The sequence below is a fragment of the Protopterus annectens genome, chromosome 9.part0 (genome assembly GCF_019279795.1).
Source record: "Protopterus annectens isolate FY-2018-M chromosome 9.part0, PAN1.0, whole genome shotgun sequence".
In the NCBI taxonomy this organism is placed as follows: Eukaryota; Metazoa; Chordata; order Ceratodontiformes; family Protopteridae; genus Protopterus; species Protopterus annectens.
In genome coordinates, this window is record NC_056743.1 from 1,474,970,857 (window position 1) to 1,474,998,597 (window position 27,741).

A 27,741-nucleotide genomic window follows, 5' to 3' on the forward strand; every position below is an offset into this window, starting at 1 on the left:
TGATTATTTGCCATTTAATAATACCTCTCTTTTCATGAAAAGCATGATTGCTTGAGAAAAGTAAGTAGGAATTCAAAAATGTATCTTTGAGATGTATAGTGGAAGTGAAACAGTGGTTCATTATATCCTTAGCCAAAACAACTTGCAAATTGTGAATGCATTCACTAGAAATGGTATGAATAAATTGTAGAAAAGAAGCATTTGCGTTTATGTATTTTAAAAATTCAAATAAATTGTCTAGTTAATTTTCCCATAAAATACAAATATCCAAAAAGCAACTATAAAAACATCAAGCATTGGTGACACCAGAATTAAAAACATAATTATTTTCCCATGCCCAAAGGACCATGTTGGCATAAATAGGGACAGGGAAGCACCCATCACCACCCCTTTTACTTATCCCCATTAAATTACAAAAACTTGTTAGTTAGAATAACCTCCACATGGGAAGCACCCATCACCACCCCTTGTACTTGAAATTCCCCATTAAATTACAAAAAAAACTGTTAGTTAGAATAATCTCCATACATTCAACCAGCAGGTTAATTTCTTTGTTATCCAAAAATTCACAATGCAATAAAGCCTTGAGAGACCATTCTAGTCCAGTGACATGGAATGTAAGAAAATAAACTGACCATATATATGGTAACAAAATTTAATTGGTTGCCATAAAAATCAGATCTAATGTTCCTGAGAAATTCCCAAGAGTGCTTAATGAAATGCCTATGCTGGCTTAAGAAAGGCTTGAGCTTATGATCTATATAAAAAGCAAGGGGGTAGGTTTTAGAACCTCTGGCCAATACAATTGGTCTAAACCATATATTATAAATTGATTTGTGGACATTAGGAATCCCAAATATTGCTGGAATAATGGGATTTCTAGACACTAAGAAATGAAATAAGGTCTTGTCAATAATCCCTTGCATTAAATTGTAATGAAGTATATAGTCAATCTTAGCATAAGAAACATTCATCTCATTCCTAGAAATAATAGTATAATGATCTTCATTATTTAAAATACAAGTCATCCCAGTATCATAGTCCACTGTGTTCATAATCACTATCTCCCCACCTTTATCAATTTTCATAACCCTTACTGCACATTTGGAAGACAAATTCATAATAAATTTATTCTCTGAAATAGATGAAACCCAAATTTCTTCTTTTGAAACAAAGTTCTCAAGTCCTTCTTGAATAATTTCTCAAACATTTGTAATGCTGGGTGCATTGGAGGATTGAACACACTTTTTTCTTCAGTATTTTGCTTGGCAAGTCCAATTCCTTGTTGTCAAATAAACATGCCAAGTCCAGTTTCACCAAAAGCAATTTAAAATCCATTAACAAATCCACAATACCCCTATGGCCTGTAGGTATAAACAGAAAACCTTTAGTGAACACCTTCAAATAGTTAATGTCAATAGTTTGATCAGTATAATTGTAAATTCTAAAGTTATCATAGGTGTGAACAACCCCATGATGTGAAACTTCAATAACAAAGTCATTGATTAGTTTCTCCTTCTCTTGCTCTCTCTAATTCTGCTCCTCTCATATTGTCTTTAGAGGCTGTGGACATACTGCCCATCTTAGAGCTGGAAAATCCAAAGGGTCATTGGTCTCATAAAACCCCTGATGAACATCACTAGAATTCAATTCATCAGGTGCCTGCCCCAAGTACTAGGGACAGGCAAAGCAATAGTACTGTATGCAGACTTTGGCAAAGGATAAGTAGCACTATTGTTATATTCATGAAAATCTCTGTCCAGCTTGCCCATCTTCCTTCTCAAAAAGTCTTCACACTTACTTGTAACCTCACTGTTCTTAGTACTGTCAACCTGAAATTGTGTTTAACTTAGAAATATCTTGGTATAAAACATCAACAGGCTTCTCATCGTCATTTATAATGGCTTGCATTAACTGGATACCAAGGCCATTAAAAATATTGACCAACTCATGATAAAATTTACACCCAAACTGCACATTGTTAGGAAATTTAAATAATCATTGGCCCCTGGGTATCCTTAGAACATGGACATATTCCCTCTGTATGCGTTCTCCACCTGCAAATTATGGCACCTCAAAATTTTGCCTCCAAATGTTTAAGCTGTTCATCATAGCTCACTCCTGATACCTGGACTCTATTAGACATAACAATCTTGTAATTAAACCATTTCTTGAGACTATGACCCACATTTACTTGTAAAATAGACTCCAAATTAAGTTCATTGTCAGAAAACTTACCTGAAAAACTATCAAGTCCTGGTCTATAGGTGTCTTCACCGCTGCTTAAATGATGCCACACACACACACACACACACACACACACACACACACACACACACACACACACACAGTATGTTCTAAGAGTCTTCTATCAATAGATGTAACTAACTAAGCTAAGTATATACCAGGTTGCACAAAGCATTTTAACCTTTACATAGTAACCTACTAATGTCCCTGATTATTACCCTGTTCATTCAACTGCTTCTGCAACTCTTACTTTGCTATACTCATTACAATATTCTGCTTCTTGTACATATTATATACTGATGTTTTTGACACATGCATTGATTTGATGTATTGTATTGATATATGTATTGATATATTGTCAATGTATTAATGTATTGCATTGATATGTGTGTCTATGTGTTGACTGATGTATTGTACATTTCATTGTGGAGCTTTTCTCTCAGGGACTCCACTGAAAATGGGCTTACTTCAGCCCTGTGAACCATCCCAGTAAACAAATGTTAATAAATAAATAAATACATAAACAAATAAATACATTTTGAGGCCATGTTTTTGGCTTTAGTGAGTGCATCCAGTACATCCACCCTAGTTATAGCTGGAGGGGTTATGTTTGAGGGTATTTTTGTTGGGATGGTTGGGGATGAGAGGAGGTAAAGTTGGAAATTAATTTGTTGGCTAAAATGTTTGATATATTTCCAGGGTCAATGAACGTGGCACCATTAAGCATCACTTCAGAACATTGCTGTATGCTGCCCTTGATGTTTCTGATATAGCTGTAGTAGGCCTTATGGTTATCTTTTACTTGGGAGGCTGTCTTAACCTCAAAGTTGGCTTTGCTTGACATAATTAGCCCTTTTAGTTGCCTATTTACTTTGACGGATATATATATATATATATATATATATATATATATATATATATATATATATATAAGATATTTATCTGAGCCACCTAAGCATACATTTAATATTAAGGGATTAATTTCGTCCAGGGGAAGATTTATCATTAAGGAGCAGCTGCCCATCACCTCCAACAGTGTGTCATAATCAGCAAAGAAAACAGCTATTTGTTCTAAAACAAAAAACCTAAACAATTCAAAGTAATTGCAATACAAACTATGCATAGGTAGCTTACATAAATATCCCATTAGTAATTTAGCTTCAATCATTAACAAAATAAAGTGCCACACTGTAGAACAAACCAGAACTCATACCACAAGTTCCAGGCCAGGTGAACTCACTTAGTTTAGTACACAGACTGATTTATTAAAATAAAAAAAATAACTTCTGATGTAAATGTTAACAGCTGTTGTTGTTGTGTCTTTTGGCTTTTCCCAGTTAGGGGGTCGCTACAGTGGAACTCTGGTCCGCTAATGATTGGCAGTTGATTTTTACGTGCTGAGTTGCCGGCCCTAACGCACAAACTTCAACAAAGGTACACCCATCCATGCATGTCTCCACAGAAGACACTCTAGCTGAGAATCGAACAGGACAACGTCTTGCTGTGAGGCGACAACTCTACTGCAGCAGCACCACCACAGATAAACGTTAACAGCAAAACTTCAAAATCTAATACCTTTAAGAACAAATGACACTTCTCTGGCACCTTGGGTTTCAGAAAAGCCTTTTCAGAGCACCAGAGTACGAGAAACAATATTATACTTCTTCAACTATAAGCAGGGGAGCAACCCCCTGCATCCCCCATGTGGGGGGCTGCACCCCCCACTACTCCTGCTACTTAATTATATCAACTCCAAGATCACCCTACACTAGACTAAGATGTGTTATGTTGTTGTATAGCAAGTAAGAAGGAAACATGACTGAGGTTACCTACGAAACTCTGGTAAGTATCACAGAGATATATAGTAATGTGCAATGTTTGATTCACTGAAAATTAATTTCACTGAATGTAAGTACTGTTGGGCAAATAAAATGTATATGCCTTTTTCCCCACTGTAGTGCAATCTTGGAATTAGTATATATAGTTAGGGGGTTGGGCACAGGCCCCACACATTGGATAGTGTGGGGGCATTCCTCCCACCTACTTAGCTTTTATATTTATGAATCTCATTTCACTGAAAGCTAACAATATAAAACCAAAAGTAGGTGGGGGGCTATGCCCTCCACAACCCCCAATATGGGGGCTGTGCCCCCACACACACCCTAACTATATATACTAACTCCAGGATCACACTACAGTGGGGAAAAGGGCATATACATTTTATTTTCCCAACAGTACTTACATTCAGTGAAATGCATAAGCACTTCACCAACACCAGATGAATCATTTCCCCAACAATCTCTGCACAAGCATTTCCCTGATGCTCAATGAAACATTTCCTCCAGCGATCCATTTAGCAGTTTGTCTTTGCATGCGCAAGCACTTCAATTACACCAAATGAAACATTTCCCCCATTGATCCCTTGACTAGTTTGTTCATGTCTCCATAAATAGTTTACTGTTATCAAATGGAACCCTTCCCCCAGGGATCCCCAGACAAGCACTTTTACTGACACCAAATGAAGTATTTTCACTAGCAACTCCTCCAGTAGTTTGTCCATGTATGCACAAACACTTAATTGACACCATATAGTTTTTCCATGTATAACCCAGCACTTCCCTGTCATCAAAATGTAACATTTCCCCATGGACTACTACGATAGTTTGCTCATGCCTGCACTAGCACTTCAGTGAAATGAAATGAAAGAATTCCCCCACCATCTCTTCAGTGTTTTGTCCATGTCTGAACAAGCACTTTTACTCACACCAAATGAATCATTTCTCTGAACGATCCTTTCAGTAGTTTGTGCATGCATACACAAGCATTTCACTGACAGGAACTGCAACCTCTCCTGAATGATCCTTTCAGACGTATGCCCATGTATGCACAAGAACTTCATTGACATCAAATGGAACATTTCCCCAATGATCCCTTCAGTATTTTGTCTGTATCTGCACAAGAACTTCATTGACATCAAATGGAACATTCTCCAACAATCCTTTCAGTAATTTGCCTATGTCTGCAAAAGCACTTCACCAACACCAAATGAAACATTTCACCAGTGATCCCTACACAAGCACTTCACTGATGCCAGATGAAACATTTCCCCTAAAAACATCTTCAGTAGTTTTCCATGTATGCCCAAGCAGTTCACTGCAACTAAATGGAACACTTCTCCCAGTGATCCCAGGATAAGCACTTTTACTGTGATCAAATGAACCGTTTCTCCCAAAGACACATTCAGTACTCTGTCCATGTAGGCCCACAAGCACTTCACTGACATCAGATGAAATATTGCTCCCAGCAATCCATTTAATAGTTTGTCACTGCCTGCATAAGCACTTTACTGACACCAAATGAAACAGTTCCCCCAACAATCCCCTCAGTGTTTTATCCATGCCTGCACAAGAACTTCACTGACGCCAAATGGAACATTTAACTGAATGGTCCCTTCTGTAGTTTCTACATGTGTGCCCATGCATTTCATTAACACTAAAAGGAACATTCCCCAAAACAATCCTTTCAGTAAGTTGTCTGTGTCTGCACAAGCATATCACGGACAAGAAATGAAACATCCCTCCCAAAAAAATATCTGTGCAAAGATGTCAGTAATAACAGGATGAATAATTTCCTCAAATGAACCCTTCTGTATTTGTTCCATTGCTACTGGTCATTCAATGGCACCAAATAAAACATTTCCCCAATGATCATTTCAGTTGTATGTCCATGTCTGTACAAGCACTTTTACTGACACCAAAAGAAACATTTTCCCCAAAACTGCCTGCACAAAGACTTTAGTGATGACAGAATTTACAATTTCCTCAAATGAAGCCTTCTGTAGTTGACCCATTACTGCTGAAATTAATCACTGGCACCAAATAAAACATTTCCCCCAATGATCATTTTAGTAGTATGCCCATGTCTGTGCAAGCACTTTTACTGACACTAAAAGAAATATTTCCCTCATGAACCTTTCAGCAGTTTGTCCATGTCTGCACAAGTACTTCATTAATACCACATCAAACAGTTCTCCCAGTGATCCTTTCAGTACTTTTTCCATGTATGAACAAGAACTTCACTGGCGCCAAAAAGACATCTTCAGTAATTTCTCCATGTAGGCTCAAGCACTTCTCTGACATCAAATGAAACACTCCCCCAACAATCCCTTTAGATAAGAGGTAGAGAGGTATGCAAACCTCTTAAATGCTGCTGCCACTGTTGGATCAATCTTACTTCCTCCCCACACCCCAAAACACAGTTGTGGATTGGAACATGCATGCTAACACAAATCCTGTTGTTCAAGGAACTTTGCAGTCTCTATTTTGAGCTAAGAGGTCCAGAGGTATGCAAACCTCTTAAGTGCTGTTTCCTACTGATTGATCGCTTTCACTCTTCACATTTATGTAGACACACACACACACACACACACACAAACACACACACACACACACACACACACACACACACACACACACACACACACACACACACACACACACACACACACACACGCACACACACACACACACACACACACACACACACACACTTTTGTTCTGATTCACACAAGCACACATGGACTCACACATGCAGATAGAAACATAAACACATGCACAAATACACATTAACACACTTTTTTATACTTTTTTTTTTTACTTTTACACTTACTAAACAGCAAAAGCACTGCATAGAGAGTGATAATGGCTAGATTGATTTCACTCACACTCTCATACACTCACACGCCCACAGATCTGTTTTTTAAGTGCTGCTTAGTGATTGTAAAATAATGGCGACCGTTACCTTTCATTCAATCTGAGCTCCATGGCTGATTTAAATTAGTGTACTATAATCGCCTTCATTTCCACCCACCCCTCCCAACTTTTGCTATGGCAACAGAAAATAAGACTTGTGTCACTGGTGTTGGGACATAAAAGAACTATGCGGCTATATTTAAGACACTACAACCCACAAGCTGATAGGAATACAACATAAGGGTTTTATTTACACTGGGAGATAATACAGGACTTTGGAAGGAGATGTACAAAATAATTTAAATAAAATGACACTGTGAGCATAGGTTCATAGGTTGATAGGTTGGTACTGGGCTATTGGCCCTTGGGTTGAGAGTCTCATCAAAGTGGTCATGGACTTAGACATCAGTATTAAAACAGATTTGGAGTTTTTATGTTATAAATTCAAATATAGTCAAATTTTTACAAGTATAGATGAGTACATGCTTAAACTTAGAGCTAATAAACTCAAAAAGCTTCAACGTGACCGTACAGCCTTCAATAAAGGTACAAGCATACCCTGCACCCTCAGTGGCCCAAGTCTGGCAGCAAGGCAGCCATACTACCAGACAATCATTTGATGGAGCCAGACTCAACCTAATAATCACAACAATTCCAATAATCTCAATCATTTAGAAGAGGTCTCCCCTATTAACATCCCTGATGTAGTTGATGTTTCATTGGACACTGGTGAAACTCCAGTGGGGGTTCGTAGGAGTGAAAGGTTACAGAATGCCTCTCGAAAACAGAATAATATAGCTCATCCTAATAATCAAAATTTTCGGCAGGCCGATTTTTCAGGGGCCAAACTGAAACAGAAGAATACATACCAGAACACCAACAAAGGCAACCGCAAATTCAACAAACTGAAGAGTTAGCAGGTTTTGCTCCTATTAAAAAGGTGGTCCAGTGATTATTACCAACAAAGCAGAAGACTTTAAAGTATATAATTTCTCCACAGTCCAAATCAATTTTGATATTGTGGAGTTCCTTGCTAAGGGCCATACCTTTGTCCCCTCCCAACATCTGGACTTGGTTAAAACTATTCTGGATATTAAAACCTTCACTAGGAAGTTGAATTTTAATTTGTTGATGGAGGATGTCATGAATGTACCTGAGATCGATAGGTTCTATATACCAAGCACTTTTACCCCCCCCCCCATTACACCCTATACTGCAGGTCTTTGAACACGCTTGTGTATTAGATATAATATCAAAAACAAGCTTAAGAGTAGGTATACACACAACATAAGCAAACTTGAACATGAGTACCTTAATTTTATCAAGTCACAGGATATTCATGTTTGTAAACCAGACAAAGGAGGGGGTTTGGTTGTGTTAGATAATTCTGACTATGCCGAACGGTTGAAGTTGGTATTAGATATGCCTGCTTATCAACTGAGTTCCCGAACAGAGGTAAATAGGGCCTATCAACAGATTAAAAACTGCATTAATGACTTATTCATAGTAGGTAGGATTGAACAAAATATTTACAACTACATGCTGTTATTATACCCTAGGTTCCGATATTTTTTTGGAATCCCCAAAATTCATAAAAATTTGGTGGATCCACCTATGAGACCCTTAGTAGATGGTCATTGCTCACCTACCTATCCATGTGCAAAATTTGTTGATTCTATACTGAAGAAATATTTAGTACCTGAAGTCCACGTGTGTAAAGACTCTTGGTCTTTTTTTGAGAAAAATTGACAGCTTACAGTACAATGAGGAATGTAATTTCCTTACGGTCAACATTAAAGACCTTTACACTTGTATCCCACACATGTTAGGCATTGAGTGGATTGGCTTCATGTTAAAGAAAAATGGAGCATCAGTGGCAGAAATTGCTTTGGTAATTGAATTACTTGATGTGATTTTGTCCAACAACTATTTTATGTTTGGTAATGATTTTTATTTACAAAAAGTAGGGGTAGCTATGGGCTCCCCATGTGGAACCAGCAGAGCAAATTTAGTTATGGCATACTGGGAGACAGAATTTGTGTTTAAAAATGAAAACGTGAATAATTCCCTACTATACTATACACATTTCCTGGACATCTTTATTCTATTAAAGGGTGCTATTGATGTCAGCAATAATCTAGGAGACTATTTTAATCAGTCAATCCAGTTTCTGCAATTTGCATCCACATTCAACACTGAGGAGATAGCGTATTTAGACATCAATAGGGTACAAAAATGCTTTGTAGCCAAGATCTACAAGAAGAGCACTTATTCTAATGCTTTCCTGCACTTCTCAAGTTGCCACCCTCACCATCAGAAATGGTCAGTTGTTAAAGGCCAACTGGTGAGGGCCGCACGTATAGTAAGTCAGGATAGTGAATTTATAGATGAATGCTACCTTTTGAAAAATATGTTTCTGAGTCGGGATTATCCTGAAGCCTTACTAGACCCTCTAATAGAAGAAGTCAAATTCAAGAGGTTTAACAAGGTTTATAATATCTTAAGTGTTAAGCAAGTAGAGAGGGCTCAAGATGCCATTGCCAATTCAGGCAACCAAGAGGTTCTTAGTAGCCTCAGTGGACAGAACACAGTAGGTAAAACAGATTTTCATTTGAGTTTCACCACTGCACTCACAGTGGATAGTCAAGTTATTATGACAGATTATCCAGAAGAATTGAGAATTATTTAGAAGGAACTCAACATTATTTGGTAAATTGGGAGAACATCCCAAAGTGATATTCAGAAGGGGCAAAAATGTAAAGGATTTGTTGGAACAGCAACATAGGAACATCACTAAAATTACAGGTATGGGTAAATGTGAATCCTGTAATTTTTGTAAACATGTTGATGTTACTAACAGGTTTTCTATCAATGACATTCAGTATAAATTAAAACAGAGGTTCAATTGTAACTCTAGGAATGCGGTGTACTTAGCTAGGTGCCAATGTTGTCCCGCATTTTATATTGGCAAAACAGAGCATAGACTCTGTGACCGAGTCTATGAATATCAGTATGCAATTTCCAAACGTAAAATTGATAATGCCCTAGAAAAAAACATTCTCACTTACAAGGATCATAAATTTAAATACATGATTATAGATCAGGTAGCTTTTGACATCAGGGGAGAACCTTTACTTTACATTTAGAGGAACTAGAACTGTTTTGGCAAATTAATTTGAATGCCTATAATTACCCAGGAATAAATGAAACTTGTTCTATTAGCTGTATTTTGAAACTGAAAAGTTTGCAGAGATGAGTTTGTTTGTATTAACTATCTTAGTGCGTTTTTTATCCAGTTTAGTAATGCTCATTAGTAGTACCTTCTGTGTATGTTAGTACTCCTAATGTTTAGGCTGATTTATAATAACACTCACACAGTTATATTTAGGTGCAGACTCTCAAAATATATTTAAGAAGAACAGTACTTAGCAATGTAAGATTTTAGAACTACATAAAATATTTTATATTTTTTTGGTTTGATATCTACTGTACCAGTTTTTAACTCTCAGTAGCTAGTAATTGTTTTTAATGAGGGAGTGTATCTTTAAGTATATATATATATATATATATATATATATATATATATATATATATACATTTGATGTTGTTCGCTCTGATTGGTACAATCTACCATCTATTACTATTTCAGTGCATTCTGCATTGTTTGGTTGTAATCTGATGAAGTTTGCTTTGCAAGCAAACGAAAAGCGCTTCATTTCAATTGTATTTAGTAAATTAGTGGTTCAGACTCAGCTTTGCTTGCCGTTCCTATGTTTGATTTTATTGTTTGTTATGTGCTGGCAATTTTTGTTAGTTCTTCACTGCCAAATGTTACCTTGCAAGGAGTACCACAGGAACTGCTTGAACATCAATAGTCGTTGTCAAATGTTAGCCTGCATGGAGTACTGCAGGAACTGCCTGAACAACATTAGTCAGTGCCAAATGTTAGCCTGCATGGAGTACCGCAGGAACAATCTGAACAACATTAGGGAGTGCCAAATGTTAGCCTGCATGGAGTACTGCAGGAACTGCCTGAACAACATTAGTCAGTGCCAAATTTTAGCCTGCATGGAGTAACGTAGGAACTGCCTGAACACCATTAGTCAGGGCCAAATGTTAGCCTGTATGGAGTACCACAGGAACTTCCTGAACAACATTAGGAATTGCCAAATGTTAGCCTGCATGGAATACTGCAGGAACTGCCTGAACATTAGTCAGTGCCAAATGTTAGCCTGCATGGAGTAACGTAGGAATCAGTGCTACGCCCTCTCCAGTCAAGCATTCATTTTGCAGTGTGGCAAAAATCTAAATAAATGTATTAGATAATTTAAATAATAATACAAGAGAATATTGTGATTTGGTAAAAGAAATTAAAAAAACTTGAGAAAAAAAATTAAGACATTATTGTTTATGCACAGATACTATTTGCAAGGGTGGGGGAGGGAGGTATCTGTGTATTTTCAATGAATGGAGTATCTTTGCTAGGGATAATATTTGGGAAACATTATATAGTTATAATGTAATTAGTTTCATAGATTAGTAGTAGGATAACTGCCCTTATGCCATTTTAAACCTAGCCAGTTACCTCATGTGAGAATTAAACCCTGCACCATGTGTCTGTAACATAAAGACCTTAACCATTATGCCAAACTCCCACCATTTTGGTAAAATAAATGAAAGAAATAGGTCTTCTGTGGTGGAAGTATAGATTAGCATTCAAGAAAAAAGTTCACCTGATGAATTCTTTAATAATGGGAAAAATAGCATATATGTGGAATGTTTATGTGATCCAAGAAAAATATGAAAAGGAAATTGTGCAACTGGTGAATCCAGTTGTTTATTCTGCATCTTTAAACATGTATAGATTAAAGAAGGCAAATGAGAATTTAATCATGAGAATGTCTAAATATAAGTACAACAATTACTGGGAGATGTGAATAATAAAAATTGAAAAGGAATGTGCCAATGAAGAAACAAAAAATGAGCAAGAAAAATAATAACATTTAAAATAAAGCATAATATATAGAAAGCTAAAAAGGAAGTTGTATAATAATGTGATGAAACAATATTATAATGTAAATATCTGGTAAAACTTACCAGAAGAAGTGATTAAAGCCATTAAAGTAAGGAAAAAGTGGTGTGCTAAGATAGTAGAATGCCAGGATTTCCTATGGAGACTGGCAATAAATACATTACCAGTAAAGGGGAATATTCCACATAAAAAGTTGAAAGTGTGCTTATTTTGTGGGAAGGAAAAGGCAACATGGCACTTTTTTTTTCTTTTTGAAATGTAAAAGAGTGGTAAAACTCTGGAAAAAGTTGCATGGAAAAATATTGAGAATACTAATGACTTAAACAATACAGATATGAATATGATAACCCACGGTGGTGGTACTGCGGTAGCGTTGTCGCCTCACAGTAAGACGCTGTCCGGTTCGATTCTCAGTTAGAGCGTCTTCTTCGTGGAGACATGAGTGAATGGGCATACTTTCGTTGAAGGTTGTGCATCAGGGCTGGTAACTCGGCACATAAAAATCAACTACCAATCATTAGCGGACTGCTGTGGCGACCCCTAACTGGGAAAGGCCGAAAGACACAACAACATGGATATTGTAAGAACAAGAAGAAAGAATATATGAGAGAAGTAGATAAGAATTTATTTTATGTAATATGGATTATAGGGCATGAAAGACTGAATGAAATATTTTTTTAATGAGTAATGGGATTTTGGTAGATATAGTTTAAAAATTAGATTGGGCGGCCACGGTGGTGCAGTGGTTAGCATTGCTGCCTCACAGCAAGAGGTTCTCCGGTTCGATCCTCGGCTGGGGTGCCTTCTGTGCGGAGTCTGCATGTCCTCCCTGTGGTCGCGTGGGTTTCCTCCGGGTGCTCCGGTTTCCTCCCACATCCCAAAGACATGCTGCAGGTGGATTGGATACTCTAAATTGGCCCTAGGTGTGCGTGTGAGTGTGCCTTCTGTGGAAGGTTGGGCGCCGGGCTGGCAACTCGACACCGTAAAACTCCACTGCCATTCAATGTGCGGACAAGGTGATCCGCTGTGGCGACCCCTAACTGGGAAAAAGCCGAAAGAAGAAGAAGAAGATAGTTTAAAAATTAGATTATGGTTATGGAGGAAGGAGTGCTGGTCAATTATAGAAGAATAACAGTATGAATGTTATAATAAAAATGATAAATAGTTATAAAAATATAAATGTGTATTTATCTGCCTGTGAATATGTATATTTGTAAAATATGTAAATAATGCTTTCTCCTTTGTGTTAAATAAAGGACCCCTACTCTTTTCAACAAGTGCCATGGGGTCATTTAATTTCACTGGAACTACCACCAATTCACGCAAGTGGGACCCAGTTTAATATCTCATCCTAAATACAACATACCCAAGAGTGCAGCATCCCCCCCCCCTTTATGGTACACTTCAGTGTATAGCACTCAGTGAATCGGGGACAAATTTCAACAGAATCAGGGACAAATCCAGAAATAATAAGGAAAACTTTTAAAATATTAGTACTATTAACCTGAGGCATTGAAAGAATAAGACAAATGGAAAGTAATATACTTTGTCTGCAGTAAAAGAAGACTAACTCTAATTATTGTCATTATTCATTAAGTGTAATGCACTACCTTCTGGAAAAGTCACTGGTTTTAGGAGGGGTTAAGAGGAACATACTAAAAATCAGTCTCAGGCTCAGCAACCAATCTGCTTGATGTTTGAATAGACCTCACAGGCATTTGCAGCAAAGTGAGTGTGCCAAGTGTTGCATCCCTAACACTGACTACAAACCATAACACTAACTCGGTGACTGACATTCACAGACATAACTGTTAGTGATTTACCAAAAGAAAAAGATAAAAGCAACCTGGTAGTTGGTGTAGAGGATTAAGGCTCTTCTGCACAATAGTTAAGGTACAGGGCTTGGCCCTGAGCAAAGTAATTTAACTAGACAGTGCTTGAACTGGGACATTCTTCAGAGACACACACACACACACACACACACACACACACACACACACACACACACACACACACACGCACACACACACACACACACACACACTGCATATCCACTTGCTAGAATGCATTCATACTCTGCATACCTGCTCTTTTCTGTAACTGCATCACACACTCTGCCTATCTCTGCTCTATTCAGCTGAATCAAGCTGCTCATAATCCCCCAGTACATCCTGGATGCTGTTGGCACGGATAAAATCTACCAGACATATGCATTTTTGATTTGTTCATGTGTTGGATGTGCTGACATTAAGCTCCTTCTCATACAGATGTTGAGGCTTTTCTTTTCGGTGTAAAAATTAAACCAAGCAGAGCACAAGCTTTTCTTTTTTTAATCAAGAACAACCACTGCATATTTTATCTAGGGCCAGTTCCATCCAGCAGCACCCCACCCAGTAGCACCAGGCCCTAGGCAGCTGCTTTGGTCGCCTTGTACAAGATCTAACTCTACTCACATGGGCACCTATGACAGCTGGATCCTCCAATCACTCCTCACCTGACACTACTTCTACAGCTGCCACAACTATGTCAAGCAGTGCCATGGTGTTCCCATGTTGTGACTCTCATAACACCATGTTATGTAGCATGGACAAGATCACAAATCTCATGTTTTGGATTGCTAGAATATACTGCAGTGCACCTCCAGATATATCCAACCAGCAGAAGTGTGAATTCAGCAATCCAGCACATGTTTAACGATATTACTTTTCTGTGCTGGTGTGATGTTATATGCCATCTCCGCCATAGTCTGGACTGCAGATGGGAGTCATCAATCACAATTCCAAGGGAAATCCTGTATTACCTGCATCACAAGGCAGTGGATACCATTATAAGTGACCTGCTACCTACTTTTGTGAGACCACACTATGGGGTGACCCTAGGGAAAGTCACTCCATATGAAATACTGAAATAGATCACGTGTGCCAGATGTGGGAATCTTGGAATCTTCCTGGATGGCAGACAGATGCATTGTTTAGAATACCCTGTGTACTATACCTTATCTGCAAGCTGATGGATTTGACATACCAGATGCCATGTGGAGCAAAAAGGACCTTGATGGCAATGTAGGTGCAATCATTTTTCTTTGGCCTCAGGGAAGTCAGCTATGTCATAAAATGTACACATAGTGGGACTTCTCCATGGAAGTTAAATATATTCCTCCCTATGGTGCAGAGTCATGGCAAGGAACTGGTATGGAATCCCTGATGTTCACACCTGCAACCGCCAAGCATGTCTCCTGTCTGATGCTGGAAGGTCCCCCTAGCAAGGATGGTTCCTGTCACAGAAATCTTTGTGTCCACTGGGGCATGCAGTCCATGCATCCCTTGATTCTATGTATAGTGGAAATGTGCTGTCAAATCCCATCATAACTTTAAAAAAGCATTTTTTGTAATACATCAGAGTGGTAACGTTGCATGTCTCATGTCACATGACAAGCTAGTTTTTCAAAGACTGTGTTGTGTGTTCATTACTGCTTATAGTTTTATAAACTCAGACTGAATTCTTTATGACAACTATAGTCATATTAGTGGTGTGTGTGTGTGTGTGTGTGTGTGTGTGTGTGTGTGTGTGTGTGTGTGTGTGTGTGTGTGTGTGTGTGTGTGTGTCTGCTTCAGATAGCAGAAAGGCCAACAGACCTTCCTGTATGATACGACAGTTTCCAAGACCTAGGACTTTTAGATTTAGAGAAAATAATGTGCAGTGGTATCTGTTGTTTTATTGCAACTATTCTAGTATTGCCTAAAGCTAATGTGACTTTTTATATCATGTCATATAGTTAAGATCACCTATAGGTAATTATTCGTAATTTGCACAGTAGGGGTAAGTATACCAGAAATGTGAATTATGGGCCCTTCTAGCTTGCTGATTTATTTAATAACTGTATGTGTCATATGTACTTTGTGACTTCTCTTAGTCAGAGTTTCAATGTTTCTGCAAGGCCAAATGTGGCATCCTATAGTATATTGTTTTAGACTAAACATATGTTTCTAGATTGTTTAATGCATCATTCTAGCTAAAGACAAACTGTACAAACCTTAGAAAACATCTGATACAAGAATAATATTATAAACATTCCTTAGAAAAATTAAATATTCAGTTAAACTGTGTCATCTTTGTAATAATCTGAAAACCTTACATAAGCCCAACCTGTTACAATTTGTAATAAAAGGCCTAGGGTTCAGGCAGCTAGATAGTTCTTTCAAACTGACAGCCTGATATGCAAGTTCAGAAACTAGTTCCGAAATACTTCCCTTTTGCAAACAGGAATTTGTAAAAAAAATAATTAAAGGACAGTTTAAGAGATGTCTTGAGAAAAATAAAATGCCATTTGCTTTTTTGTAATGTTTTTTAGTATCTTTCAGGACACGTGAGGATGGCATGTCTACTAACTTCCATATAATGTCTGTCCACGTGTTAGCAGTTGACAGTGTCTCTCTCTCATGGAAGTAATCGTATGTAGGCCACTCCTGAACTCTTGTGTGACGCAAAGGGTGGTGACATACAATATTATGAATACTGTCTCTGAAGATGACAACTAGCACATGCTGACTAGCTCTGGCAAATACTACCATATGTTAGCACTAGTAGTAAACTTGCACAATGAAAAATGATGATGTTTAGAATATCTGGTCACAACTGCTCATCAAGCTACATTTTTTTCTGAATCTTGCTACAATGCTTAATGCCATCATTTGCATATGCAATGAATCAAATTAGAGTGTTGACATTCATGTGCATATCACTAAGCAGGCATCTGCTTGTAATCAACACCATGCTATTTTTGCAACAGTTAGGGTTTCTACGTATACTTTTGAATCAGCCCCTCCCTGAATGTCATTGCTCGCCCTGTAATTTTATGTAAAGCACTGTGCTATTTATTTTGACTGCACGCCAGATTTTGTTATGGAATAAAAACAGAACAAAAAGTAGATGTTGTGGTTCTTAATATAACGGAAAAAAATCATTAAAATAATTAGAACTCGGATGCTGTTGTAATTAACATTTCAGATTTGTGGAGCTTAAACAAATACATATCACTGTAGAAATTATAGATTACTAAATCAATGGATTTAGTGTAATGCAAATCAACTGAACCCTGCAAATTAGTGTAAACAGTGTTCTACCACTCATTTCTGCCATGTATATTCTGCTTGTACTGTCACTTACCTAGTATAAAATTCAGTTATAATATGCCATAATGGCTGCTGCTTGTAGGACTTGATCCTGCCAACTGAACGTTTCATTACATTTACTGGTAGTTGTTATTCCTACCTGGTTCCGTCCCTGTAATTACTACTGTACTGTTAATAGACATTGTGACAGTTTCCGTGATTAGTTTCAGAATGTCTCCAGTCTCGGTACTGTTCAATGGTAATGACTGAGCAACGATATCTAGAAAGAGAAATAGAAAAGTATCACAGACACAAGCTTGCCTTTCTTCTTCAATTAAACTGTATGAAAATTAAAGAAAACATCCTAAACATTTTTTTTCAATTGCACTTTCTTTTTCTGTACAGCAACAAGTAAACATACAAGGAGTGTTTGCCCCAGACTTCTTTGTTCAGCTCTCGCCTCTCACCAAAGCCAGTGCTTTGGTTAAATTAACAGTTAAGGGCAGGGCACTTGCAGGTAAATTGCTGAAGGGAAGAGTCTAAGGGGTGTTTAACATGTAAGGGGCAGGACACTTGCAGGTAAACTGCTGAAGGGAAGTGGCTAAGGAGTGTTAGCAGAGGAAAGTAAAAGGGTCTGAGTCAGGTAATAGTATGCAGAGCAGAATAAGAAGTCATTTATGGTAAGCACACATCCAAGTCTGCTCCTTCCTGCAACAGACTTGATAGAATAAATTAATTATCTCTGGTTTTACTCTGTCTTTGACCAAGAAAAAACATGGTGATGACTACTTACCTGGAAGCAAGGTACAATAATTGGTTAATAGGTTGAGTGTAAGCTATTGCCTAGGGCTTGTGATTTCTTAGGTACATGTAAAAATAATAAAATACTAATAGAAAATGATTATAGAAGAAAAGTGTGGCAGGATAAATAATAAGGGTGCCAAAATGTATGTACTTAAAATTTGAATGATAAAACAGTGCAGAGCAGGTAGGCCCACTATAAGGTGGTTAAATGCTGCTCAATGATGAATGAAAGCAGGTTATCCGGTTGCGTCTAAGCAAATGCAAGATTCAAGGAAACGGGTAAAAGAGGGAAATAACGGGTAAGGAATTACAACTGTATAGCAGGGATACCTTTTAGTTCAGTGTTAAAGCTCCTGGTGATGAATGGAGCATATTCTGGAAAGGTACATACAAATACAGGGAGGAGAGAAGTATTGACAAATATGTGAAATACAGGTGCTTTAGATTTTACTACATAAAAAGATGTGAGGCAGGTCTAGGAGAGACAGGCCATTTCTGTTATCTGTCTTTGATTTTGCAGAATATCTCTGATTTTACCTCATATATTTGTCTTATCCTTAGTAAAGTTTTTGATTTTTCAGGTAAATCACTGTAGAGTACAGTCTGTCAACAACGCTAGTCATGGAATTTTTGTACTTCTTCATGACTAATAAAATGCAAGCTGATGCAAATCCTGTTACTCTATTAATATTTTAAGTGAATTATTAGAGTAATATTTTAAGCCTCATCCTGATTTCTGTCTTTTGTTCAGAACTCTTAAACAAATAAGTTGAGAAGTATAGGTCAAACGGTGACCTTGGCTGGATGATGTTGCCTGTGTTTTGGACCTGGTGGATATATTTTAAGGGTCTATGAGCTTTAGACCATGTAACTCTTGTAAAGTTAAATGGTAAATGCTCCAAGTTGCTGCTTTGATATTTTAACCTCAGTACTATGGAAGAGAATTTTCTTTGAATGATAGTACTGATAATTATCAGTTTGGAGTTTTTCAATGAGCAGGCCTGCATTTCATACTAGAAATTTGGAGACTATGTTACAAAGCTGTGTCTAATCAAAAGTGAAATTATAGATGAATATGTCTGTTGTCATTTGCAACAGCAGTGGTGAGATGATGAGACATAGAATGCTACTAAATGCTGTGTTACAGCTTCATAACTGAATAATGAATATTTAAGTAATTTTTTCCTTTTTTTGCCCCACCTCCATTGTATAACATCTAGTGGATCAAGAGGGGATTTCTGCACCTAACTATAGTGTCACCAGTACAAGCCCCTCACCAGGCTGGAAATGCTCAACCATTGGCAGGTTGGAAAGGGGATAGGGAAGCAGGAGTAGAACCTCTGACAGAATCATGTATGCTGTTTTGTATGTGGATGACTTCTTTGGAACAGCCTAACTGAGCACAGCTGCTTGTATCACATGCATCATTACATGTAATGTCAGTTATCTACAGCCCTATATTCTAATGCTGATTTTTAAGAATAATCTATCTTGTGATCACAGCACACCCTCATCATCATCAGGACAGTGCCAAGTTGCAGTCAAAAGTCCACCTCATCCCTCCCAGAGTGGGAATGCTGAAAAAATGCTTCTTCTTCCCACTCTGGTTTCCCTGGCTTCTGCTGTGTTTTTCCTTTGTTTTCTTAATTTGTGGATACAGGTGAACGTAATGGTGGCTGCCATTTTGATGCCAGCATGTGTAGTGACATTCATGCCCCTGAGTCCTGGAGCACTTTTATCATGGTAGGAGTACCCTTCTTGCCACAGGAATGCTCCAGTGGAATGCATGGTTATGTAATCAGAGCCAAGATGTCAAAAGGGGTCAAAATGCATGGTGATGACTGTTGCTTATGCATTTTAGACTACAATGCAGTTTATTCAGCATACTGTAATAGCCACTTTCAAAAAATGAAATATAGTTTTTATTACAGGCAGCCAACAGCACGGCATTACTGACATTAATTAACTTGACTGTAGAAGGTGTTTGACTATAGCTTCATAATTAATTTTGTACATCTTTATCAAACACTTCCACTAATATTTTACATGCCACTATCCCAGATGCACTACAAAATTGTCTCTTTTAAATTATTTTTTTCAAGCTAAACAACTTTGTTCAGAAGATACTGATTTTAAACAGGCAACTGGAGATATTATAGGAAGACTAAATGATAGAGGCTATGGAGAGAGAATCTTCAGTTTTCGCTACAGAAAATTTAAAACAGGGACCTGCTTTTATGCAATGAATTTAAATTGAAAGAAGGTGTCACAGATTATAGGGAGCAAGTTTTCTTTGAGACTTAGTATGACCTGTTGTTTATCAGGATACCAAGAATCATTGAAAAACAGCAGCATAAAAATTATAATAATACACTGGGAAATGTGGATAAGAATTCCCCTCCAATTTCTTCAGAAATTCATCAAGCCCCATGGATAGACTGGTTCACTCAGGTACTTATTTGGATTCCACTCAAACGTTAGAGGATTCTATGCACTGTAAAGGGTTATCTGTATCTGAATATATATGTAACGTGGGGGATAATTTTCTACATAAATATTCTTTTAAGATAGGACTGTAAAACTGTTACAACAAAGCAATAGTTTATACCTTGAAGTGCCCTTGTAACTATATTATACAAGGCAAATCAGATGTCAAGTCCAAGTGATACAGGATCACATTATCGGTATTTAATTAAAGCAGCCTTATGATCTCAATTATGTATTTTTTTCTATAACAGAGAACTACATTCAGATGTTTCAACATTTTAATTATGGATGATGCTAGTTTATTTATTTATTCATTTATCTATGTATTTATTTATTTATTTATTAAAATATGCTACAGCTTAAAGTCTTAAATGATAAGTTAGTTATGATGTTCTTGCTCTGGACAAATAATTTCTGCAATTAAGTTAATGAATGCCACATCTTTTGTTATTGGGTTAATTTTGGAAGTAGAACATTTCTAAGTAGATTATTTGATCAAATGTTCAGAACATTTTGATGCAAGGTAAGCAGATTTGGTGCAATGTAAGGAGAGGTGCTAGTTCATTTTAGGCATTGTTATAAAAGCAATTTTTTAACCTTGGAAAATAGCTAGCATAGTATGCTGAATATTGATTTTTTAAAACCTGGATATAACAGAGTATGAATTTTTTCTTTTTTTGGTTTAATCAGCCATACTGAGCTGGAAGCCTATGACAGAGGTCAGATCATAACTGAAAATCCATAAACACTTATTTTATTTATTTTAATTTTGTTTGTTTCTTCACCTAAGAGGTATAAAGTTATAGTCTCAATTTAAAACGAAGAGTAGGACTGGCTATATCTGAATATGTCAGTGTTACAGCAGTTGTCCAAAACAGGTCTTAATAAAGTCAGAACAGTTATTTACAATGTATACAGAGAATACATGAAGAAAGCCATATGGTTCATAGGTTCATAGATTAGTACTAAGCTAACTTCCCTTGTGAGCCATTTTAAGCCTAGCCAATTGTCCCTTGTGAGACTCAAACCCTGCACCTTGTGTTTGCAAGGTAAACACCTTAACCATTAGGCCACCCTCCCAACCTCTAAAATTGGGAAGAGATAAGGGAGAAAGACTGAGAGTTTATGGGTGGGGATGGAAAGGAGGGACGAGAAGGAGCGATAAAGAGATGAGATGTGTGTGTGCGTAAACAAATGAGGGAATAAAGAATAGAAGCAGGTGCTGGGGTATGGCTGAGCACATAAGAAGGGTATCAGTCAAGGTGGCTGAGTAAGTAGGACAGCTGGGGATTAGGCTGCACCACTACTGTGGAATTATTTATAGTGCGCCTCTCTGAATAAAGAGGATTTTTGCTCTGTGTGAAACATTAGAAGAGTGGAAATATTTTGTGGTAGGAAGGCCCAAATTCTTGGCACTAGTATAGAACAGTGTTTTGTAAAGTGCTGCCTTGTATAAGAGTGCTGAAAATGATGGATGTAAGATGCTAGTATCACATTGAAGTCTAGTAGTTTACACTATGGGAAATTATGTGAGTTTTGTGACTTGCACATGATTGGGGTGGGGTTATTTGCACATGTGTTTGGAAACTGGGAAATACCTTATACACAAAGAAAACTGTGCACTGGGTGCTACACTATTACCTATCACTATTTCACAAATTGCAAAAGGCTACTGTATGTCGCAATAACTGTATACAAGCCTTACCTCGTATTCTGCATTCATTACAAATAGCTTCTAAAGAAAGGGCCTCAGTTCTTTATGATTTGATGTCCTCTTTGTAATACTCACTCTTAAACCAAACATGTTTCCTTACTACCACCCATGAAGTGGATACCCTTGAGGAATACTTTAAGATATGACAGGGCCATAGTCAGCACTTTATTCATTGAGAGGTAAAAATTTAGATTTTTGATGGTCATATTGAGAGTTTCTCAAGCCTCTTAAGATACTTTTCTGGCAAGCAGATAATGCCTTTACTCTTCCTAGTTTGGAAGCGTTATTCAGGTTAGCACAAAGATAATGATTATCAATATCATTATCTTTGTCCAAACAAGAAAAGGAAATGCAAAAAAAAATCTACTGCACACTCATTAATGTGAAAAAAACTGTATGACCTTATCTGATACCATCAAATGATCTGGCTATCCAAAAATCTCTGCAGCATTATGCTGCAAGTAAGCTTGTCAATGAGTGTTCTGGCACTTTAATGAGAAGTGTCTTTTGAGACTTGTTTCTCAGTGCCATCAAACCTGAAGTGTCCTTCAGAAGTGAAGGACTCGTTTCTTCTATCATTCAGGTTTTTCACATTTCTACTTTCTGTCATGCTTTAGGTGATACTCTTTCCCCTTAGCCATCACTCTGCTATGGTTAAAACTCTGGTACAAAACCAACACTTCATCAGTACTCTTCCAGGATAAAGGCCTATCACAAGCACACTTCTTTATAGATTTATCCAATTTTCTTTAACTTCTAAATAAAATGCAATGAACCTTAGACTAGCATGAGACAATGTGTGGATACAATTACTCTGGCATGAATAAAGGATTTACAAAAATAAAATTGTGAAAAGACGTGAATAAAATGAGGACGCCTCTACAGATTTATGTGGCAGCAGTTTCATAAGCATGTGACCAGCACTGGTCCTCATTGTAAAGAAATGGACAGCTGCTAAAATTCAGAAATGGACAGCTGATAAAATTGCAAAAGTCGGTATAAAAAATATATCACAAGATGGGTAGATCCAAATGTTATTATTTACTTTTACAATAACCTTCTCTGAAGAAGATAATGGAACAAACTGTCTTTTGACAGTAACTCTCCTTTCCCTTAGTTAAGTGACCTCAGAAAGCAAACATCAGGGCAAATATGAAACTCCAAAATGAACATCACAACGTAAACAAACCACATACATAAATACAGCCATATTGTAAAAACAAAATATAAATTAACTGATCCAGCTGATAGAAAGGCAAATTAGAAAGCCATACTTGAAACAAAATTTTATGTAATTAGGCAAACTAAGCAGAGATGCTCCCATCAATTTGTAGCATACTTTAGTTATACATTTTATTATGCTATATTTATACTCTACTGAAAACCAACATTTACATATTGGCTGACATATGTGCAGTTTTTGTACTTCAGTTGACAGAATGATTGTTTTTGATTTTTCTTTTTTTTTTTCAATATTTTTACTTGACCCCTTGTGATTTGTGTAATATGCATACCTCTTTTGTGTTGGTCATGAAATGTGTATTAAAAAATAATGCACATATCCACTTTTCAAACATAAATAAAAAAAAATATATATATAAGCACATGGATGGACTGGAAGTGCAACCAGGACTGGTTTTCTGCTTGCATCTAAATGTTGCTTTGAAAGGGTCTTTAATTCCTCTACAGTCACAAATGAACCATAAGAAGAATGAAGGAATAAACAAAAAGCTGAAAGAACAAAATATTGCAAGTATCAATATATAGAACTCTGGACATTTTCTCTTTGTGAATCCTGAATTTTGATCTAAAATCCAATTACTTTGGGGATTCCAAAATGGCTATACATTGATTTGGGCTCTGTGAAAACAGAAACTGTGAAAAAAGGGCCAATGAAACTGTCAGCTTGAGTAAAATTCAATTACAGGCTAGTATTTATACTGTATAGGATAGAATACATTCGGAAAACCTGTGAGAAAATCAAACAGAAATGGAAAAAATAAAAACTCTGTCTGGGAAGAATCTTGCAGCTATTCAGCAAAATGCAATTCAACTTTCAGTGCTGGCACAGGAGATGGCTTGCAGTAATTTAGAGGAAAAACTAAATTAAATGTACTCAGAGGTGTTTAAAATAAATGAAACAATGAAGAAACACATCAATACAAATAAGCATGCTGCAGAACAGAAGAAGCTTTAGCTAGCTATTCAGATGAGCTAACAAAACCAAAGAATCAGTGGTTGGAATATATAAAATAATAGACAAGCTTGAGGTTTCTCAAGTACAGCTACATCAAAAACAGTAGTTAGTAGATAGCACATGAAAGGAAAACCTGAGATTATCCAATTTACCTAAAAAATGGAAGGAACAGACTGAATTCATTTTTTTCAATGTGTGTGTGTGTGTGTGTGTGTGTGTGTGTGTGTGTGTGTGTGTGTGTGTGTGTGTGTGTGTGTGTCTGTGGGCCTGTGCTTCAAATACGGTCATGAGAAAACAACCAAGCCCTACAATAGCAAAGATGGATTCATACCTGCAAAAAGGGTAACTCTGGACAAAACTGAAAGAAGGGAAATTACTAAAAAATGGACTCAGTAGAGTATTTCTGGAAAAGTATTATTCATTCTGCACCAGACAAAAGAGAAGCAAGTTTGTCCCAGCAATAAGGGACTGTCAAGAGGCAGGCATGAGTTTCAAGCTGCTGTATCCAGCTGTTAGCAGAATATTTTCTGAAGCATCAGAAACTTTTTGATGCAGAACAGGTTAAGGAGAAAATAAAACAAGTTTTTCCAACAAAAATTGAACTAGTAAGCAAAGTGAGATCCTGCTACTTATTTTTTTGACAATAGTTAAGCCCATAGATAGACTTTGCCAGTAAAGCATTTTCCAGTTTTTAGATGGAAAATGCTTAAGAGACAGAAAAAAAGCACAGAAGCTAACTAGAAGAGTCAGGAGTACTTTGGACTTGATCCAGAGACTGGTGTTTAGAGATAGAAATGATCCAGAAGAAGACCAGCAATATTTAAATTAGTGAATAAATGGAATATTATAAAGCACCAGTCCAACTAAATATAGGAATATACACATGAAATTGACTTTGTAAGAAAAATGTGGCTGAGAAAGACTGAAATTTTGTTGACTTAAACTGATGGGTGAACTGAAAAGCATATACCCCACTTTCTATCATTAAACTTTAGATGCATACTAAAGGGAATGAAGAAGTTGCTAAGTAACAGGTTTTAATCTTATTAATATTTGTATAGAAATTTTATGATGTAAATTTCATATTATATTGTAACGCAGTTTTGTACTGTGCATAAATGGTATTTTAAATGTGAGGTGAGAGGAGTCTTATCAGTGACTACTGCATATGTTAAAGATACAAATTCAAACACATCCTTTTTCTTAGTTGTAAGATATGCAGGCCTTAGACTGCAGCATGCTAAAAAAGGCTGGACAGACACAAGTTAAAGTCATATAATTCAGTAAAATGTTGCTGTTTAGGTGGGTAGGGTGTAAAAATTGCTCAGGTGGGCAGGGCAGAAAAATGTGTACTGATCATATTATATATAAAATTAAAATAATAACCCCCTCCATGCTTACAGGAGTGGATGTCAAGATTAATGTCCTTGGTTTAAGTTACAGGCAATGTTTTTTTAAACAAATAGGTCTGATTAATAAGACAACATTATGAAAGATGTGGAAAGTAATTTTCTTGCATTTATAAAATTATTAGCTATCTGTTTCCATTTGTAAATAATCTAAATGGGAGAGTAGTCTGCTGGTGTAGGCATAAATAATACATATGAATGTAAAATGATCATTTCATGCATCTACAAAGTTACTACCTTTTTATTTTTGAAAAAAAAAAACAAGAACTGGCAGTAGATGATAGCAAATAATGGAGTTCAGAAAACCATAAAAAGATTTATTGGCGCTTTCATTTAGTGTAATCAGCAAACTTCTAAAGACATATAAAGTTAAAGTAATAACTCTTTTATATGCCACCCCATGAACATTACAAACCAGCAGCCAAAAGAAAATCACAATCACGTAACTATGTTAATCACTCAGCTGCTGAACAATGTAAAACACTAAACTACAAAACTACATGTCTTACTTAATAAAGAAAGAAAGAAAAAAGAAAAAAAACATTATTTATTTATTTTATTTTTATTTATTTTACATTTGTTGACCGGGCTAGTCCAACTGGATACATGTCCATTTTCAGTAGAGGCCCGGGGTGATAAGCTCCACCTTAGACTAATAAAACAGGACAGAAAAAGTCCAAAAATATCTCAATACATTATACATGAAGATTATATACATTTATATACACTTGATTGCCCTTCATAAAAAAGGAATAAAATATATAAACATATTGTAATAAATCAACATATTCATCGGGATTCACGAAGGCTTGCATGGAGTGTAAGAGACGTGCAACACTCCATGCAAGCCTCGTGATCCAGGAACAGCCCTAAACTCCGTGTAAGAGACCAGCTAAAACGTCTCTTACATGGACTGGGCGTGGACATGCTAAATACCTCACTTGCAGCCGAAGGGTATGCAAATGAGGTATATTAGCGATCCACGAAGCAGAAACCAGTCCGTGTAAGAGACATTTTAGCTGCAGAAATGTACTCAGTTGACAACTGAGTAAGTTTCTGCAAATTCCACAATGGAGCCATGTCAGCTCCAAAAAAGGGTGCATATGACTCAGGCAGCATGCCAATGGCCAAATATGTGGCCATTGGCAATATAATCCGATGCCAAAATAATAAAAATATTTTTTTTTTTCGGCGATCGCCGATGTTTAAACCCAGCGCAGCCCCGCGCAAACGGGCTGCGCTGTATAAAACATGAAAATGAAGGTTATAAACCCACAAATGTGGGTTTCATGCAATACATGGAATGACAATGCAGGGACCAGCAGACCAAAAACAACATGGCCACCGTGTAGTGGTTGCTAAGGGGGGGAAGCTGAGTCTAAGACATGTAACTAAGCATTAGTAGGCAATCTCATGTAAATGAGGGTTAGGATACTGAATCTCACAGTCACATAGCAAATGAGCACAGTCTGAGTAGTGTAAGAGATACATAAGGGGGAGGAGTAGAGTAGGAGATAGGTGACATCACAGGGGGGAATGGTAGAAAGAAATGCAGTTCATTGGAGGCCAGTGTAACATGACAGATGACAGACACAGATCATGGAAAGAGGTGTGCCACTAGATAAGTCATGGAAAGTCAAGAAATGGAAGGTGTACACTGTTACTTACACCAAAGTTTCTTGCTTAGCGTGCATGCGCACGTGTGCGCGCCATGAAGCGCGAGTAGGGCAGTGTGCGCACGTGTAAGGCAGACTCAGCATGTGGGAGCGTGTTGGGAGATGTTTAACACTGTTTGCACGTGTGTGCGCGCGTGTAGGGCAGGCTGAGTATGTTGGAGGCTGTTGGCAGACGTGTAACAGTGTTTGCGCGGGTATACGCGCATTTTAAACCAAATAAGTAGATTCTGAACCGTGTAAGCACATGTGCGCGCGTGTAAGCCACTGTGAGCGTGTTTCTGATAGTATGCACATTGCTCCCCCCTGAGGAAAC

At 37.2% G+C, this 27,741-nt stretch overlaps 1 protein-coding gene across 1 annotated transcript in view; it reads right to left on the reverse strand.

Annotated features, from left to right (window-relative positions):
* The window catches only part of LOC122812125 (adhesion G protein-coupled receptor E1-like), a gene marked incomplete in the record, with an annotated part of 2,110,064 nt that overhangs the window by 542,624 nt on the left and 1,539,699 nt on the right, over positions 1 to 27,741 (reverse strand). The window contains 1 exon segment of the mRNA XM_044084415.1: positions 17,302 to 17,421. Coding sequence (XP_043940350.1) covers positions 17,302 to 17,421 — 120 coding nt within the window.